The 19,309-nt window shown below is 40.0% G+C and overlaps 2 protein-coding genes across 2 annotated transcripts; both read right to left on the bottom strand.

Annotated features, from left to right (window-relative positions):
* Positions 1-9,488: 9,488 nt before the first annotated feature.
* Positions 9,489-9,947, bottom strand: LOC120079542. Its single transcript, XM_039033760.1, has one exon. The coding sequence runs from the start codon at positions 9,945-9,947 to the stop codon at positions 9,489-9,491; it is 459 nt and encodes a 152-aa protein (XP_038889688.1).
* Positions 9,948-12,193: 2,246 nt separating this feature from the next.
* On the bottom strand, positions 12,194-13,260 carry LOC120079535. Its single transcript, XM_039033749.1, has 2 exons — positions 12,597-13,260; positions 12,194-12,528 (listed from the first exon to the last, which is right to left on the bottom strand). Exons 1-2 carry the CDS (start codon positions 13,258-13,260, stop codon positions 12,194-12,196), a joined length of 999 nt encoding a protein of 332 aa, XP_038889677.1.
* Positions 13,261-19,309: the final 6,049 nt, after the last annotated feature.

Genomic DNA, 19,309 nt, shown 5'->3' with positions numbered 1-19,309 from the left:
GCAGCGTTATTTGCAGTCAGAAATCTATGAGTCTTAATCTCTGAGTCGTCTCCCTCCAGTCCTCATGATTCTTTGAGATGCGATCCAGATATCTTGGCTCATCTAAAATCCTTGTCAGCAAACCACCCAGCTGTTTACTGCAATTAGGCAGCGATCTGCGAAGCAGATTCCAAACCTGACGTGGAGAAAATTTCCATCTGAAGGTAGTCTGGATAGCCCATTATGCGGACAATCTCGGACAAACCTTTTAAACCTCGCCCAGGCATCGCTGAGCGATTCGTCCATGTCTTGTTCAAAATTAGTAATAAGCTTTCTTCGTCTCGCGTTCTCTGGTTTGAGCAAGTAAGCCCATTTCCTAGCTGATCATAGAGAGAAAATGGAAACAACGTTAGTCGAACCTCCTCAGCAGAGATATTCGGGAACACAAAAGTATTGCAGATTTCAATAAAACTTCAGAGATGGGAGTGTGGATCCTCGCTACGCCTTCCTCCGAATTGACCTGCAGCCTGGATCTTTCGCAGTATCACCGATTTCATTTCAATTCTTCTTCCGTCTAAGGCAGGCCTCATGATTCTCGGAGAGAAATCATAGAGGTTTGGTGATGCATAGTCCCTAATGAGCTTATTGCGATTGTTGGCCAATAGAATTGGATTTGCAATGACATTGTTGTTGTTTGGTGCTTCATTCCTAGGCTGCTCCGCCATTTCTTCTTTATCGGATTGTGGTTGCGGTTGGCAGTTCCTTAGTCTTCTCCTAAAATTCCTCTCAATATCCGGGTCGTAATTCGCCAGAGATTTAGAGTCCTGCAAAGAAATAAAAACAAAACTACTGTTAACAAACAATTTTGCTGAAGTCCCCAGCAACGACGCCAAAAACTTGATGTGTTATTTTATTAAATGTGGAATTATGTTGTGCACTCAAGTTTCCCCAGCAAAATTCAAGTGTAAATTCCCCTGAGTTTTCTGGTAAGTCCAGGGTCGATCACAGGAACTTGTGAAAATAGTTTGCGTTGATAATTTTCTTATGAAAACTTTGCGGTAACCGGGTAAATAAATAAGGTGGTTGGTTTGTTATTGTGTTGATAAAAAGATTAATAAATGCGACAGAGCTCAAAAAGAGTTGGCAACAGGAAATACGATGAATATGCGGTGAACGGGTTGAGAAGGGTTTCAGCTAACACTCCCTAAGTTGCGTTCGTGCCTTGCGATCATGCAACATGCATACAATAGTAAACCACCTCTCGGCATGAATGCCACGACTTCTAAGGCTAGAACGCATGTGATAAATATGCGATAAATCTACAGGATTTACACATAAACCTCTATTTCTATTTATGCGATGACAACATGACATTCACACAAATATGCGACCGCATTATATCATTCCTATTCCTAGGATGCATGCGATACAAGTTGACAAACAGAGCTTGTCTCTAAGTCCCTATTTCTTGTGTATGTAGGCCTAATCCTTCTCTCTCAAGCCAGATTCTAACCTAGCTCTCTCGAGACATTAGGTTCTTTCTTTAGATTCTTTCTCGAGCAACTCTAAAGGGATGTTTCGCACAACATAAAACAAGACAATTGCAAGCAATGAACTTCCTAGATCATGTTAGTTTAGTTCCTCTCAACCCATTCAACTAGTTTAGCTACTCATATGTGTTAAGAGAGTGAGCAGATGTAGAAATATAACTTCTATTGAATAGATAAAAGATGAAGTACAGATTAACAATGCAAGTATAGTAAAGTGCCTGAAGCAATTTCTTGCCACCAGGTGTTACATTGTTCTACTCGTGCTCTAAAGATATTCTCGCTTTCGCGAGAGTCAACCTGCTCTCTGCTCTTACGCCCAAGGTCCTCTCTCGAGCTGCCTTGGATGATCTCCGACGTCACCACTCTTCTCTAGCTCCGTCGTGACATGGAAAAGAAAACTGTGAACAGAGGTGTGAACTTGTAATGTGATGAAGTAATCGATTGCTTAACCCCTTCTCTGAAGAATGCACTTGGTATTTATAGGGCATCAAAGGTGAAAGGCGGCTCTTTTGGCTGTACAGATGGGACAGCTTTAATTCCTGACTGATGCGTCAGATAATTGTCATCGATAAAGGTGGATGTACTTTATGACCGTTATCGACTGTCAACTTAATTTGAATCTGACCGCTGTCAGCTTTCTGTCTCATTGATATTAATTGTTCTTTCGTTTGGATGCAGCCTTCATGTTGCGGTGATTTTTCTTGGGTGAATATTTGCGAGCGCGATCAATGCAAAGTCTTGCGGTGAAGTTGCGCTCGATCGATGAATCCCTATGATCACAATCTATGTAATGCGTTAACGCATATTCTGCACAAAAAATACAAAAATCAATAGTTCCAATGCGCTGACGCACGCGACTGCAATATTATAGATTTTATGCTTAATGGACGCAATTTATCATTTTCATCAACGCAATCCAACATTGTTTAACAACTTAGCACTATGATAACGTGCATTTCTGCCCGTTATCAATATACTTGTATATGTTTAAACCTACTGGAGTTTAAGTCCAAGTGGGAATTTGTTGGGTTATACGCCTAAAACTCGCAGTTTTTAAAATTTAAACATATTTATATTTACAATAAAGATGTTCTTGAGATTGTTTCAATAAAGTTGTTATTAAGCATATAATTTACATTTATACATTCCTAAATCCAATAAACTAAGGTACCCATGGTTATAACATGAATTAATAAATTTTATGTGGAGGCATAAAGGAGAATCAAGTTTGAGTATATAGCCAAAACAATCTATAAGTATATGGATAGGGTTGGGTATATTATCCTGGAAACACTAAAGTCGTTTTGTATATTGTACAAACGACGTGATCCTAAAGTCGTTCATGTGGAGACATATGAGTGAGGGCATCCTATGCAAAATATGCTTGCATAAAACCAGACCAGGAGATAGTCACTTTTCTCTATAACAACCATTTACTACTAAAACTAACTATTTCAACTCAATAACCTAAGGCAACTCGATCTCAATTCTGAGCTAACTATGAACTCCTGTTTATTCGGGATTATCCTTTAATCTGCATGGGTGAGAGTGATCAACATCGTCGCTTAACAAGCCTCACATTTTAGGGGTAAAACCGAATAGATAGTTGAGGACATAGTCCTGCGGGACGGAATTCACTTCTACCTGTTTTAAGTTAGCAGTATGTTGTTCCCTTAAGTACTCTCCTAGTCTTGAACAAAGGGACCCCACCCTCTCTATGGTTGAGAGGGACTCGGTTTATTGGTAAGACTATAAAATAATTGTTCATTAGAGGATCAGTGGAATCTTAAGGACCAAGATGTATTATAGGGGTAAAACGATAATTTTGATTTAGCTGTAAATACAAACAACCTGTGAAAGACCGACTTACTGATTATCATTAAATAAAGTGGATAGAAATATATCTATAGTGAGGAGAGTGCGACTACTGAGCCATAGAAGAGTGTCTCAGTAGTTAACAAATATTGATTAATCCGGTTTAAAAAATTCAACCAATTAATCTCAAATCGTTGGAGCTCATGATTTGTAGGTCCATTAGGTCCATCTACTAGCTCGTAAAAGGATTAAACCTTAAAATAGCATGTTGAGAGAATTTGAAATGTTCAAAATCGGTTTAGGGTTTGGATTATTATATTCGATATAATTAATGTATAATTAACAAATTAAACGGTTTCGGAGAGTTGTAATATTCATGTTTGGATTAGATATTTAATTAATTTAATATTTTATATTAAATTATTTATTAAATTAATTATTTAGTTATTTATTGTTTGTTACTATTGTGAGATGTTCTAGAAGTGTATTGTATAGAATAAATTGGAGAAATAAGTTCTAAGTATAAGTGATGCGTTTATGCTTTGATGTGTCTAAGTAATGGTAATGCATTGGGGCGTTAGTAATGTGCACAGAACGCACACAACTCCTTCTAATGACGTTCAAGTTTTCCTAAACCAGATCCAAGTATAAATCTAATTTAGGTTCCTGGCAAGTCCAGGGTCGATCTCAGGGATTCAGTTAACCAAACGCAGACCTTGCATTGTATCTATTGTAGGGGTTTTCCTAAATGAATATGAGAAATGTATTATCTACACTAACTTCCTGAGCCTGTGCAAGAAGATACAAAAGAGTTGAGTGGTGAATGATGGATCATGCGAAAATGGAATTTAAGGTAGGTGGACACGTCGGTCTAAGATGAATGTACACAACTAAGATGTGATTTGGATTAGATGAGATGATTTGCTTATTTTCTTGTTTATGCGTTAGTCCTTATTCCACACTTCTCAATGCGAATAACATACAAAGCCTATCTCTAGGGTGCATGCATCTAACACAGAATGTAGGAAACACTAGTAAGTCTATCTCCAGCTATACTAGGCGTTCTATTTGATGTAGCTTATTTATTCTTTCGAACAATCTAAGTTAAAGATACTTTTACCAAGTTGTCAAGTTGGTTTGAGCGTTAGAATGAAGTTGTGCATAAAGTATTAATGTGTTCAACATAAACAAGAGATAAACAATAGTAAGTATGATGGATCAAACATATGAATTTTATAAAGAAACAAGGAGTCTGTAAAAAAACAATATTCAATCTAACGGAGTGAAAGCGATAAATAAGAAGGAAACTGAATCAAGCCAAAGAATACAATCTCTTGTAGTTCTTTGGCTCAATCTCGTTGTGTACAATCACTTATATAGGCAGTGGATGGAGTATCTTTCTCAAGAGTGGTTTCCTTCACTCCTCGACCGACGGTGTTGGTGGTTCTCAACCCTTTTGATCGTTTCAACACCACAGCACAGCTTCTACAAAACTAAGATTATAACTACAATTTACAGAGAGTAAGGATCTTGATGATTTTCGAACTTCTTAACTCTAGAGGGACTTCATCTATTTATAGGCATTGGTCACATCCACTTGTTGAATGAGCAGCATTAAAGTCCATGCCCTGGTTAGTCGTCTGACTTTCGGGAGCTTTTCAGACGCCGCCTACTGCTTGGAAGCTTTTCAGACGCCGCCTGCTACAGGTGCCCATATTTGCAAGTGGTGATGTGACATAATCAGCCTGGAGCAATGAATCTTCTCTGCATTGAACTCCCTCCGATGCATGGCCCATGCGTTAGAGCTTTTCCTGCAGAACTTGTATAATGCGTTAATGCTAATCCTTACATTGAAATCATGCAAATCAGTGCGTTAGTGCTGCGATATTTAGTCATAAACTTCTTTTGCATGAGTTTGCTGATGTTTGAATAAATCCATGCGTTTCTACTAAAAATGAGGAGAGTTTATCATTAAAAACTTTAGTTGTTCCAACTCAAGAGCAAAAATAACTTGTATTTCTACAAGTTATCACCACCCCCAAATTTGAACAATGCTTGTCCTCAAGCATTCCAAAATAATCTTTATTGTCTCCTTTGTCTTAAGTGTGAATAGTTCACCTCTCATCATATTCAGTCATAAACTTGAGATAAGAGTTTGGAAAATATAACTCAGATTGACTCTTTTCTTAAAAGGACTAATGTTTAATTTCCGGTGCAACAGGCCTTTTATCACAACTTCTTTCATTTCTCAAAACATTCCTATCTTTTCTAAACCAGCAATGTGTTAGATGCTCTTTGTAAAATAAATGTCGTATAAAAAGAAAAAGATTATGAACTTACTTACCCATGCGTTGTTCCAGGTATCTCACTTTTATTTTGGCTTGCCCCCATGAGGCTCATGCGAGCATCCAACCACGGGTGAGAACCCTTCACAACTAAACTCATATCTAATATCCATGTGTTTCAAGATATAATTTTTTTTTTTTTCAGACTAGATAGAGGAGTTATATGGGACGCATTGGTCTAGGAGACTTAACTTCGTTTTGGCTTGCCCCCACGGGTGTCATGCGAGCATCCAACTACGGCTAAGTGCCTGTTCCAACTAAACTTATGTCATTTAAGGTTTTTTTTTTTTCTTTTGAAGTAATGACAGAGGAGTTGCGTTTAACATTCTTCTTATTTTGCTGCCTTTTTCTTTATGATGTATTCGTTTCATGCGTCTTAACTTGGATTTCCTCGTTGTTAAAAGAGAAACAAAATTTCAAAAGGCTCTGAGAATCTGAAAGGAGTTTAAGATTTCATATAGTTGATATCATTGAGGTTAGGCCAAGCACAAGACTTAGAAAATATCCAAAGAACAAAAATCAAGCATGCCAAGGTTAAACGCAAGGAGCAAAATGATAAAGAATTTTCATTCATTTTCAAAATTTCACATGAATTGAACAAACAAGGCAAGTACATGCAAAAGAACAATTAAATCAAAATACAAAAAAAATAACCCAACACCCCAAAACTTTATTGTGCTGGCGCATCGTTTCTGCGTTCTTCTTCGGGGTTTTCATCTATGAAGCGTAAGGGGTTTCTAAGATGAGCAAGTAGTGGAGGCAGAGCAAACGTTCCAACCAAAACCTGATTGATGTATTGCATTGTGTAAACAAATAGGTCTTGCATCCGTCTTGTTTGTTGCCTTAAATAATCCCTTAGTACCTGATTCTACTGCTGGAGACCTTCTATAGACGCGGCTAGTGGTCTGAGTTGATCACTGATAAACGTTTTCAACTCTTCCAAGTCTGCACTGCATCGAGGTGTTGGTTCATCTCTTCCAATTGGGTCTTCAAAAGTTGCTGCATTGCTTGACCCTAGACCAGTTGGCTCAAAAATTATTGGAGGAGGCACGAAGTTGGGAATCGGACTTGGTTGGGGCGAAGGAAGAGAATAAGGGATGTCCTGATCCATAAGAGTTGGTTCTTGGTGCATTTGATCAGGATTCCCTTTTAGCAGGGCCAATGGTGAATCATAGGAATTAAAATCAAGGGCTGGTTGCGCTTCTTCAGCCAGAAGTTCAGGCTCAGCTTCATGTTCTTCATGCTCTAAAACTTCATTGTTATGTTCAACAATCAGGACGCATCTTCTTTTGGGGGCGCATTTTGATGTTCGAGGCTTATGTGCCACTTCCTTGGCAGGTAAGGCAGGTTGATGTGGTGAACCATGAAGTAGATGCCTTACTAACTTTATGTCTATTAAGCCATCGACATCTTCATGATCATCCCCCAGAGGGATGCCCCCACGTTCGCACAATGAACAGATCAGCCATAGAAAGTAGAGTTGCCCTCGTGGCTTAGTCTTGATGGCTTTGATATGATCCCTTATGATCCTTCCAATGTCTAGAGGGATGCACTGCATAACGCAATAAGTAGCCAGGATGCGTTCCTTTCATAATGTCTCATCATGTGTTGTATGTATGATGCTACGTTTGATCAAGTAATACCACAAATTCGCGTCTGGAGTTAAATTCCTGAAAGCTAACATTTTTGCCCCATTTCTCAATGTTTGCCATTTACTTCCAAGCTTGGCTACTGTCTTTAACGGATCTTCTAACTGAGATGATGTAGGCTGCTCCAAAATTCGATTTCCTTTCGTGTCTAGGTTACTGTCAATGTTGAACACTTCATTTATTTTATCAGCTGAGAAGCGCACTAACACCTCATCAACAAAAGTAGTGTTCTTCTCCATATCGAACTCACTATTGTAGAACGTGCGGACGAGGTTGGGCCAGATACGGGTGTGCCCAATGCAAAACTGATTCCATCCCAATGCGTTTATTGTCTCAGTTATGTAAATCAGTAGTGGGTGGCGTTCGAGGAAGAAGTCCTTTTCTACAAGTATGTCATTAAACTGACGCTTTCTTCCCGAAGTTTTCTTAGGTAACGCATCGGTTACCTTGCGTTTCCCCACCGCATACTCTTTTGCTTCCCTTGCCAGTTCACTCAGTTCATTCTTCAATTCCCTTTGGAGATCAGTCTTCCTTCACCCTTGCCTCTCGGGCTCGTAGTTTTCCAATTCTTCCTCTAATACATTGTGTCTTGAGCTGTTTTCATGCATTGCACCCTCAGGTTCGGATGCAGCTTGCTCATCTTCTTCTTCCTCCAATATCAATCTTCTTTTTCTCGATACTCTTTTTGATTTTAAAGGCCCATCATTCGCGTTGGATGAGCATGGTTGAGACGCGTCAGGGCCAATTCTCCCTTCTCTATTTTCTTCTCACCTTTCTTCTTCTTCCTCCTTTTCTTCTTCTTCTAGTTCCTCTTCAAGCATCATCGCATACCGCTCCGCTTCTTCTAACTCAAGTGATGCATTAGGTAGGTCTGAATGCATCACTTGTTCTACCTCTTGGCCTTGATTGAGGGATGCCAAGATTGCACCAAAGACCTCTTGCTCGTCGAGTCAAGCCAACTCTGCCAACTCTTCAAGATTGCGCTCTGACGCACGACTGTCAGTGGGTGGTATGGGTGGAGTAAATGGAGGGGTGCCCACTGGGGTGTGAGGCATCCCAGGGGAAGATATGAGGATGGGTGAAGGAGGTGGTTGGCTCGACGCGTCCGATTCCACGGGATAGATGGTGGCCAAGGGTTCGATAGAAAGTGGAGGTGGTGGACGCACTGCTGGTGAAGGTGCATTGTGGGCATAGTCTGGGAGTAGGTTGTACGTTGCACCCACCATAGTGATGTTATGGATAATTGGTGGTGGGGCAAGCTTATTGTAGGGTTTGGATGCGGCCGTAGATGACGGATGCGTCCTTGGTTTGGCAGGTGTCTTGGCCTTTGGCTTGGGGTCAGTTTTGGGTTTTGGTTTAGGGGTTTTAGGTTTAGGTTGAGAGGTTTTGGCCAAAGGGGTAACAACGGCTTTGGAGGCTTTGGAAGGGAGTTTCGTGGGGGCTGAGGAAGGTTTCGAAACGGACGGCCGCTAGGAAGAGGTAGCGCTGTCGTGTGTGGGTTTCGTTTGGGTGAAGGTTGTGGTGGTTTTTCTAGGGCTTGAGGGGGTGAAATCGACACAGAGGTAGAGGAGTAAGATCTTACCGGAGAGTCGTTTCCAAAGCTCACGCTCTGATTCTGGCTATCTGAAGCGGACGACATGGTGGCCGAAAAAGCTCGAGCGATGGAAGCGAGGGAGGTGGAGGGCTTCGACTTGCTTTTTTTTTTCATTTTGTTTCAGAGGTTTCGAGGGCGAAATCAAGAAGAAGAAGAATAATAAGACTCGGATTGTTGGGCTAGGCAGAGAGGTGATCGTGGTTGACGTCAGGCAGCGCCTAACATCTGTAATAAATGTGAAGTTGAAAGGTCATCTCAGTTATTTAAATACTCAAGTGTTTTTGTGTTCTCGAGATGCATCCCTTCAACTGGGCCATGCATTAGACTTGCGTCTAATGCGTCCGTTGTTTCAAATTCGATCATACACAACTTTTTAAAGAAAAACAAACAAGTTTCCAATTTTTGTAAAAGCAAAGATAATCAATTTCAAAACATCCAATAACTAAATCAAAAAATTCAAACACATCATAGAATACAAAATGCAAAAAGATAAGGGTGAGAGAAGCATCCCTAGAATATATGGCGTTCCAAACGCAGGGATACTTTGACGCGGGCCTCAACTAGATTCGCGTAGTGCGAGAGATGACTTGTGGCGATCCAATCCATCTTCAAAGTAAGGCTTAACTCTTTGGCCATCTACCTTGAACGCGTTGGTGCCATCTTCTTGTATTATTTCCACAGTTCCATATGGGAAGATTGCTTTAATGATAAAAAGTCCTGACCACCTGGATTTCAGCTTTCCTAGAAACAAACGCAGACGTGAGTTGAACAATAAAACTTTTTTTACCAACAACAAGTTCCGTTGATCATGCCAACACTTTGTCTTTTCCTTGTACAGCTTGTTGTTTTCGTACGCATTCAATCGCCACTCCTCGAGCTCATTGAGCTGAAGCTTGCGTTGAACGCCCGCGGCATCCAAGCTCATGTTCAACTTCTTCACTGCCCAAAACGCCTTGTGCTTCAACTCTACAAGTAAATTACAGGCTTTTCCAAATACGAGAGAGTATGGAGACATACCTATAGAAGTTTTGTACGCAGTCCTGTAGGCCTAGAGCACCTCATCCAACCTCTGTGCCCAATCATTTCGTGTTGCATTGACGACCTTTTCTAAGATGGGCTTGATTTCTCGATTTGATACTTCCGCTTGACCGTTTGTTTGTGGGTGGTAGGCAGTGGCAATCTTGTGCCTAACATTATATTTTGCAAGTAATTTGGAAATGATGCGATTAATAAAGTGCATACATTTGTCACTTATTAGGGCTCTTGGCGTTCCATAGCATGTAAAGATGTTCCTGGTAAGAAACTTAGATACAATGGACGCATCATTCCTGGCACAGGCCACTACTTCTACCCACTTAGATACATAATCTACTGCTAGCAGGATGTACCATTGGGCACATGACAGGGGAAAAGGTCTCATAATATCTATGCTCCAAATATCAAACAACTCAACTTCGAGAATATTATTCAAGGCATCCCTTGAAGAAATATTCTCGGTGCGTTGGCAGGGGTCACATTTTCGAACAAACTCCCTTGCATCTTTAAAGAGGGTGGGCCAAAAGTATCCGCTTTGAAGGACCTTCGCTATGGTTCTTTGCCCACCGAAATGCCCTCCGTAAGGAGAGTTATCACACTCAGCTAAAACGCATTGTGTCTCCTCCTCTGGAACGCATCGACGCAGTATGGAGTTAGGGCCTTGTTTATATAGAAATGGTTCATCCCAAAAATAAAACTTGCTATCATGAATTAACCGTTTCTTCTGCTGAGAGTTGAAGTTCCCAGGGAATTGCTTGGTGGTTAAATAATTGACTATGTCCGCATACCAAGGTTCCTTGCCTTCAACTCTAAATAGGCTTTCATCAGGAAATGCATCCTTGATTTCACATTCTTGGGCTTGCATTTCTTGATTCTTTAGCCTGGATAGGTGGTCAACCACCTAATTTTCTGTCCCCTTTCTGTCCTGGATATCAATGTCAAACTCCTGTAGTAGCAGCACCCATCTTATCAATTTTGGCTTTGCGTCCTTTTTGCTCATCAGGAATTTAATGGTTGAGTGGTCGGTGTATATGGTGGCTGACGCACCAACTAAGTAAGATCGAAATTTTTCAATACCAAACACTACAGCCAACATCTCTTTTTCAATAGTGTATAATGTTCCTAAGAGTAATTTAATGTTTTGGATGTGTCGGAGATGGGATGTATCAAGTTACCCTTCTTCTACCCTAACATAGTTCCTACTGCCACATCACTCGCGTCGCATATAAGAATAAAGTGCTACGTCCAGTCCAGTGTTATCAGTACTGGGGCTATCGTCAACGCATACTTCAAAGTCTCAAACGTGTCAGTGCAATCTTCGTTAAAGTCATAGGGCTGGTTCACCTCTAGTAGTGCGCTCAGAGGTCGCGCAATCTGAGAGAATCCTCTAACAAACCGTCTATAAAAGCCAACATGCCCTAGAAAGCGTCATAAAGTTTTAACATTTGCTGGTGGTGGAAGTTTTGCAATGACATCTATTTTGGCTTCATCTACTTCCAAGCCAACCTTAGATACTTTGACCCAAGAAAATTCCTTCAGTCACCATGAAGTGACATTTCTCCCAATTCAACACCAAGTTTGTCTCCTCGCATCGAGCGAGGACGACCTCCAAATTATCTAGGCATGACTGGAATGAGTCTCCAAAGACTGAAAAATCGTCCATGAAGTCTTCAACGGTCTTTTCTAGAAAGTCAGAGAAGATGCCCATCATACATCGTTGAAATGTCCCTGGTGCATTACACAGCCCAAAGGGCATGCGTCTGAATGCAAATGTTCCAAAGGGATAAGTAAACGTAGTCTTCTCCTGTTCTTCCGGATCTATCAGAATTTGGTTGTAACCAGAATAACCATCGAGAAAGCAATAAAATTCTTTACCTATGAGTCTGTCAAGCATTTGATCGATGAAAGAAAGGGGGAAGTGGTCTTTCTTAGTTGCTGCGTTGAGCTTCCGGTAATCCATACAGATGCGCCAGCCCGTGACAGTTCTCGAGGGTATGAGTTCATTAATACTGTTGACTATCACGGTCGTTCCCCCTTTCTTGGGAACGCATTGAACTGAACTTACCCAACTACTGTTGGATATCGGATAAATAACTTCCGCATCCAACCATTTTAAAATCTTCTTCTTGACCACTTCTTTCATTATGAGGTTCAGCCTTCTTTGAGGCTTGATTGACCTCGACTTCCCTTCTTCCTGCCAAATCTTGTGAATGCAATAAGATGGACTTATCCCACGGATATCCGCAAGCGTCCAACGTATTGCACACTTTGCTTTTTCAGCATCTGCAAGAGAGATTTCTCATTAGGCTCTGTAAGATTTGTGGAAATGATTATAGGTAAAGTGTTGTTGGTTACAAGGAATGCATATTTCAAGTGTCTAGGTAACTGTTTCAACTCGATTTCTGGTGGTTCTTCAAGTGATGGACGCGTTGGTTTTGTCCACCGCTCACTCAGACTTGGCGGCTCTGATTCCTTCAGGGTCTCCTCCAACGCGAGGACCTCACAAACATGAGTCTCTTCTTTAGGCAACTCAATATTGTTTAGTTGACAAACATCACTGTCTGGGAATTTAAATGTATTGAGCACATTAACTTCACCTCTTCATTGTCCACGCGCATAGTAAATTCACCTTTATGCACGTCAATTAAAACTTTCCTAGTAGCTAAGAAGGGGCGTCCAAGGATAATTGGTACCTCTCTATCTGCTTCGTAGTCCAAGATAATAAAGTCTGTTGGGAATATGAGATTGTCAACCTTTACCAAAACGTCTTCAATCTTCCCTTCTGGGTACTTAATTGTTCTGTCAGCAAGCTGAAGGGTGACAGAAGTAGATTGTGCTTCGCCCATCCCAAATTTCTTAAAAATTGAAAGTGGCATGAGATTAATGCTAGCTCCTAGATCGCACAACGCATGACCCACATCTAATCCTCCTATCGAACAAGGAACCGTGAAGATCCTAGGGTCTTTCTGCTTCTTTGGTAGATTGTTGCTTACTAACGCGTTACATTCATGCGTTAGTGATGTCACTTCTTTCTCACTGACTCTTCTCTTCTTTGTTAAAATGTCCTTTAAAAATTTTACATATATTGGTATCTGCTCCAAAGCCTCAATAAGTGGAATTTTGATGTGCAACTGCTTTAGGAGCTCAAGAAAGCGCTTGAATTGATGTTCATCATTCTTCTTCATCAGACGCCTAGGGAATGGTGCGTTCAGCGACACCTCAGGCCTTCCCGCGTTAGACATACTGGTTTCTGAATGGCTTGTAGTCTCGGGCATTCTTTCTTCCTGATCCATTGAACGTGTAATTCGTTCTTTCGAAGGACAGCTGTTTCTTGGATTCATTCTTCTGTCTTCAAGAGCTCTTCCACTCCGCACGTCACCGTGTGACATTGCTCCTTCCCATTATTGTTCCCAGTGTCTCCGTATTAACTTAGTAGAACTCCGGTACCTTTTTTTTCAGCTCGCTTGCTATCTTGCCCTAAAACTGGATCTTACAGTTCCTGATAGAGACGCCTGGCTTTCAGCAATGCATTTGTTCTGGCTATGTACTCCTTCAATAAGGTCTCAGCGGAGAGGTCCTGACTCGCACCCGTGTCCTCCTTATGATGGTTGTTGATGCTACTGGATGCATTTTATTGAATGCAAGCGCGGTCCATTCCTTGCGATGTTTTCGCCCATTTGTGCTCCTGCTGATCCTCATGTCCAAGAAAAATTCGGATGGTTTCTCCTTCCAGGGTTATATGTATTAAGAATAGGTTATTTTTTATGAAGCATACTAACTGAGGGTTTTGTGGACATTTAGCATAGGAGTGAAGATCTCCGCAGCCCATACCAGCTAACCATGGGGCTGCCCAAACGCCTCTACTGATTCCCTTCTGCTGATTCGATGCGTTCCCAGCGTTTATGTTCTGCAGAAGGCTAGTTCACGTAAGCCACTTGAGTAGAAAAAGGTGGCTATTGTGTTGGCATCAACAGAATTAAAACTTGTCTGAGTTCTTCTTCTTCTATCATTTCTTCCATCAATATGTATCACTACATTCCATAATTGTGTTTAACAATGCGGTCTAGTATCTCTTTAGCCTTAGTAATGGATTCCATAAGTCCACTAGCCCGCTGTCTGCGTCTACTAACCATCTATGATGCTTTATTCAGTCCTCCATAAAACGTCTCCATTTGAATAATCAGTGGTAGTCCATGGTCGGGCAATTTCTTGACCAAAGCCCTTAAAAGCTCTCATACGCGCTTAAGGTTTCAACATCTTCTTGTTCAAAGTTCATAATTTCTCGACGCCTCCTCGCGTTGGTGGTGGGTGGGAAGTATTTTTGCATAAATTTTTCCACCAACTTCTCCCAGGTGGTGATTTCACCAGGCTCTAGTGAACTCACCCATTGTTTTGCGTCATCACGCAAAGAATAGGGAAACAAGGATAGCCTGATCGCCTCTAGGGTGATTCCAGGAATCATAAAAGAATTACACATTTCTAGGAAACGCTTCATATGGGTGTGAGGATCTTCACCACGACCACCCCCAAATTGTCCAGTAGTCTGGAGCATTTGGAGCATAACAAATTTTATTTCGAACATGGTTCCATTCGGAGTTCGGTATATGATTCCTGGAGAGAAATCATATAGTATAGGGGACGTGTATTCCCTCATGGGATGCGTGCTGCTATTCACCATCAGGATCGGATTCTATGCAGCATAAGCTAGTTGCTGAGCTAGTTGCTACTTTGGTTGCTTTTCCACCATTGGTCGTTGCCTATTTTGTTGTCTGAGTAATTGTTGCCTCAACCTTCGATGACGGTTGGATCGGTTCCTACGTCGGAAGGTTCTTTCAATCTCGGGGTCATATCTGAATTTAGGAGTGCTCTCCCTATTCATAAACGTTCACAAGCTTAGGCATAGCTTGTAATACTCCCTTGACTGAAGTGTTCCTACAACAGATACAAACGAAATTCTGGTTAGTTCTTGTTTCTGAATCCCCAGCAACGGCGCCAAAAACTTGTTCGTTACTATCGTGAGATGTTCTAGAAGTGTATTATATAGAATAAATGGGAGAAATAAGTTATAAGTATAAGTGATGCGTTTATGCTTTGATGCGCCTAAGTAATGGTAACGCGTTGGGGCGTTAGTAATATGCACAGAACGCACACAACTTCTTCTAATGACATTCAAGTTTTCCTAAACCAGATCCAAGTATAAATCTAATTTAGGTTCCTGGCAAGTCCAAAGTCGATCTCAGGGATTCAGTTAACCAAACGCAGACCTTGTGTTGTATCTAATGTAGGGGTTTTCCTAAATGAATACGAGAAATGTATTATCTACAATAACTTCCTGTGCCTGTGCAAGAAGATACAAAAGAGTTGAGTGGTGAATGATGGATCATGCAAAAATGGAATTTAAGGTAGGTGGATGTGTCGGTCTAAGATGAATGTACACAACTAAGATGTGATGTGGATTAGATGGGATGATTTGCTTATCTTTTTGTTTATGCGTTAGACCTTATTCAACACTTCTCAATGTGAATAACATACAAAGCCTATCTCTAGGGTGCATGCGTCTAACACAGAATGCAGGAAACCGCAGTAAGTCTATCTCTAGCTATACTAGGAGTTCTACTTGATGCAGCTTAGTTATTCTTTCGAACAATCTAAGTTAAAGATGCTTTTACCAAGCTGTTAAGTTGGTTTAAGCGTTAGAATGAAGTTGTGCATAAAGTATTAATGCGTTCAACATAAACAAGAGATAAACAATAGTAAGTATGACGGATCAAACATATGAATTTTATAAAGAAACAAGGAGTCTTTACAAAAACAATATTCAATCTAATGGAGTGAAAGCAATAAATAAGAAGGAAACTAAGTCAAGCCAAAGAATATAATCTCTTGTAGTTCTTTGGCTCAATCTCGTTGTGTACAATCACTTGTATAGGCAATGGACGAAGTATCTTTCTCAAGAGTGGTTTCCTCCACTCCCCGACCGACGGTGTTGGTGGTTCTCAACCTTTTTGATCGTCTCAACATCACGGCATAACTTCTATAGAACTAAGATTATAACTACAATTTACAGAGAGTAAGGATTTTGATGATTTCCGAACTTCTTAACTCTAGAGGGACTTCATCTATTTATAGGCATTGGTCACGTCCACTTGGTGAATGGGCAGCATTAAAGTCCATGCCCTGGTTAGCCACCTAACTCTCGGAAGCTTTTCAGACGCTGCTTGACTCTCGGAAGCTTTTCAGACGCCACCTGACTCTTAGAAGCTTTTCAGACGCCGCTGACTCTCGGAAGCTTTTCAGATGCCGCTTGCTACAGGTGCCCATACTTGCAAGTGGTGATGTAACACAATCAGTCTGAAGCAATGAATCTTCTCTGCGTTGAACTCCCTCTGATGCATGGCTCATGCGTTAGAGCTTTTCCTGCGGCACTTGTATAATGCGTTAATGCTAATCCTTGCGTTGAAATCCTACAATTCAGTACGTTAGTATCGCGATATTTAGTCATAAAACTTCTTTTGCATGAGTTTGCTGATTTTGAATAAATCCATGCATTTCTACTAAAAATGAGGAGAGTTTATCATTAAAACCTTAGTTGTTCCAACTTAAGAGCAAAAATAACTTGTATTTTTACATGTTATCATTTATAGTAAAGTATTTTAAATTTGAATTTGAAATTATCAAATTCAGAATTAATTTCTTTTGATTTAATTTCATTTTATATGAAAATTAAATTAAAAGGAAATTAATAAAATAATGGGAAAGTGGGATTTTCCCACTTTTCTCATACAAATTACACCTAATCCATTATTCTAGTGGGAAATTGAGTGTCAATTCCTTATTAAATCAGGTTGCATGATCAATCTCAATATATATCAGTTTGAATTTCAGTGATCATTATCATGCAAAATGAATTTTTGAAGAAAAAAAATCTTTGTAAGCCTTTCTTCTCCAATTCTTCAATTTCACCTCAAAACTCTCTCAATTTAGATCCCACAATCCAATCTAAGGTCTGAGAATAGTAGAGAAAACTCGTGTGGTGGTCTATTACAAAGTTGAAGGAAATATTTATGGAGATTTGAAGCAATTCGGAGGAATTTTCAAAGGTATACTCCTGAAACCCTAAACACTTGAATGAACATGCTTACTAATTCACTATTAATGTAGAGTGTTTAATATCCAGATCTCTTCTACATGTTAAATATCAACTCTATCATAAATATCCTGTAAAATTAAAACTAGGATTCCAATCTTTCCGCCACGAGTATTCACGTACTCTTTCAGTTATATATGTCATAGGAGTGATACTTGGAGAAGGTTCTTGATCGTTTCAACATGTGTAAAGCAAAACCGGTCAGTTCTTCTTTATCAAGTAACTTCAAACTGAGTAGTAAACATAGTCATTCTACAGATAAAGAGAAAGAAGATATGAGCAAGATCCTTTATCCTTCAGCAGTTGGGAGCTTGATGAATGCCATGGTATGTACTAGACCTGATATTGCTCACGTTATTGGTGTTGTTAGCCGTTTTATGTCCAATCCAGGAAAACAACATTGAAAGGCAGTCAAGTGCATCATGAGATACTTGAGAGGCATTTCCAGTTTGGAGCTCACATTTGAAGGTGGAAAGCAAGAACTTTCTAGGTACACTGATTCAGATATGGCAGTAGATCTAGACAACAGAAAGTCTACCTCCAGTTACCTGATGATATTTGCAGGTGGTGCAGTGTCTTGGCAGTCAAAGTTGCATAAGTGTGTTGCATTTTCTACAATTGAAGCAGTGTATATTGCAGTAGCAGAGGCTTGTAAAGAGATGTTGTGGATGAAGTGCTTTATACAAAACCTTGGCTTCAAGCAACAAAGATATGTGATATACTACGACAATCACAGTGCTATTCATCTTGGTAAGAATGCTACATTTCATTCCAAAACAAAGCATATAGATGTGAGATATCATTGGATGAGATATGCTTTGAACGATGAATTTTCTGAGCTTGAGAAGATACATACTGATCATAATGGATCCGATATGTTGAGAAAGAATCTACCAAGAGAGAAGCTTGAGTTTTATCGTTCCACTATGGGAAGGACAAGCTCCTCCACAAAGTGAAATAGGGGGGAGATTTGATGGGTTATTTTCCACTTTATGTGGAGGCCCATTAAGGCCCATAATGGGCTATGTTTTATTTATGTTTTTTAAACCAAGGAGCAACTTCTGGCTTTTATGACACACAAGACCGATGACAATGAAAAAAGGGCGGAGAAAAATTGAGAAAGCTTCATCTGACTAGCAGTGTTTCTCAGTCATTTGGGGTTCAATCCGTGGTCCAGTTGAGCTGGAGTTTCCATAGAGTTTTCTTGACATGAGGGTCTTCAATCTGGATGGTGTAGATTTCATTTGGAGCTAACTATAGTCAGATACCGTGGGTAATTGTTTAGCACTTCAAGTGAGATGTTTCTAATTTTATTTTTCTCTATTTGTTCTTGTTTATTGCCTAGATTATTAATCTTGAGATATATTTGTGTATGTCTCTAGTTGTGACTATGGAGAAAATGTTTGTAGCCATTATTTGATTATAGTGGAGAATTTGACTTTGGTCCATAGTTTTTTTACTCTTCACATTGAGGTTTTTCCACGTTAAAATTCCTTGTGTCCTTACTTGATTATTATTGTTGTTTCTAGTTGATTGATATTCTATTAAATTCACACAAAAGTGGGATAATTGATCCAAAAGATATAGTGTTTATCCCAACAGAAGGATTAAAAAAGAAGAATAGATAAGGGGAAAAAAAAAGTACATGTGCCCTCAATTTTGTGATCATCCTCTTGCCAAGAATTGGAGGAATCCATGATGCCTCTTATAGTATTTATTTTTCTTTTCTAGTTGATGTTTTTTTTTTTTTTTGTGAAATTAATAGGTATTCTTATCTCCATTCTTATCTCCCCACTTTAACCAGTTCTCTTGAGTCTTGCTTCCAATAAATTTATTCATTAAGAAACAATTTATATAACTCAAGCGCAATATTATGAATCATGTCAAAATCAGTATTGTGAATGTATACTTAGTCCTCTTAGTTGGAGAGTCTTTAGTATGTTTAGAGCTTTTGTTGGCTCTACTCTTAGACTGTTAGTGTAGTATTTATACTTATGTACGCTTCTTGTAAATAGATAATTTAACATGGTATCGGAGCCCTTTCTCCCATAACCTCTTCTTGCTTCAAATCTCCTCGTGCACGTCTCCTCAGATCTAGCGAGTCAGCTCGCTTTTGTGCGCTTCTAGATCCGTTGAGCTTCGATGTAACCCTCTATTCTCTGTGACCTCCTCTGAACGTAGAACCAACTAATCAC

This window comes from Benincasa hispida, chromosome 1, assembly GCF_009727055.1.
Source record: "Benincasa hispida cultivar B227 chromosome 1, ASM972705v1, whole genome shotgun sequence".
NCBI lineage: Eukaryota > Viridiplantae > Streptophyta > Magnoliopsida > Cucurbitales > Cucurbitaceae > Benincasa > Benincasa hispida.
Note: the sequence above shows the minus strand (reverse complement) of the source record. Positions and strands in the feature narration are given on the sequence as shown.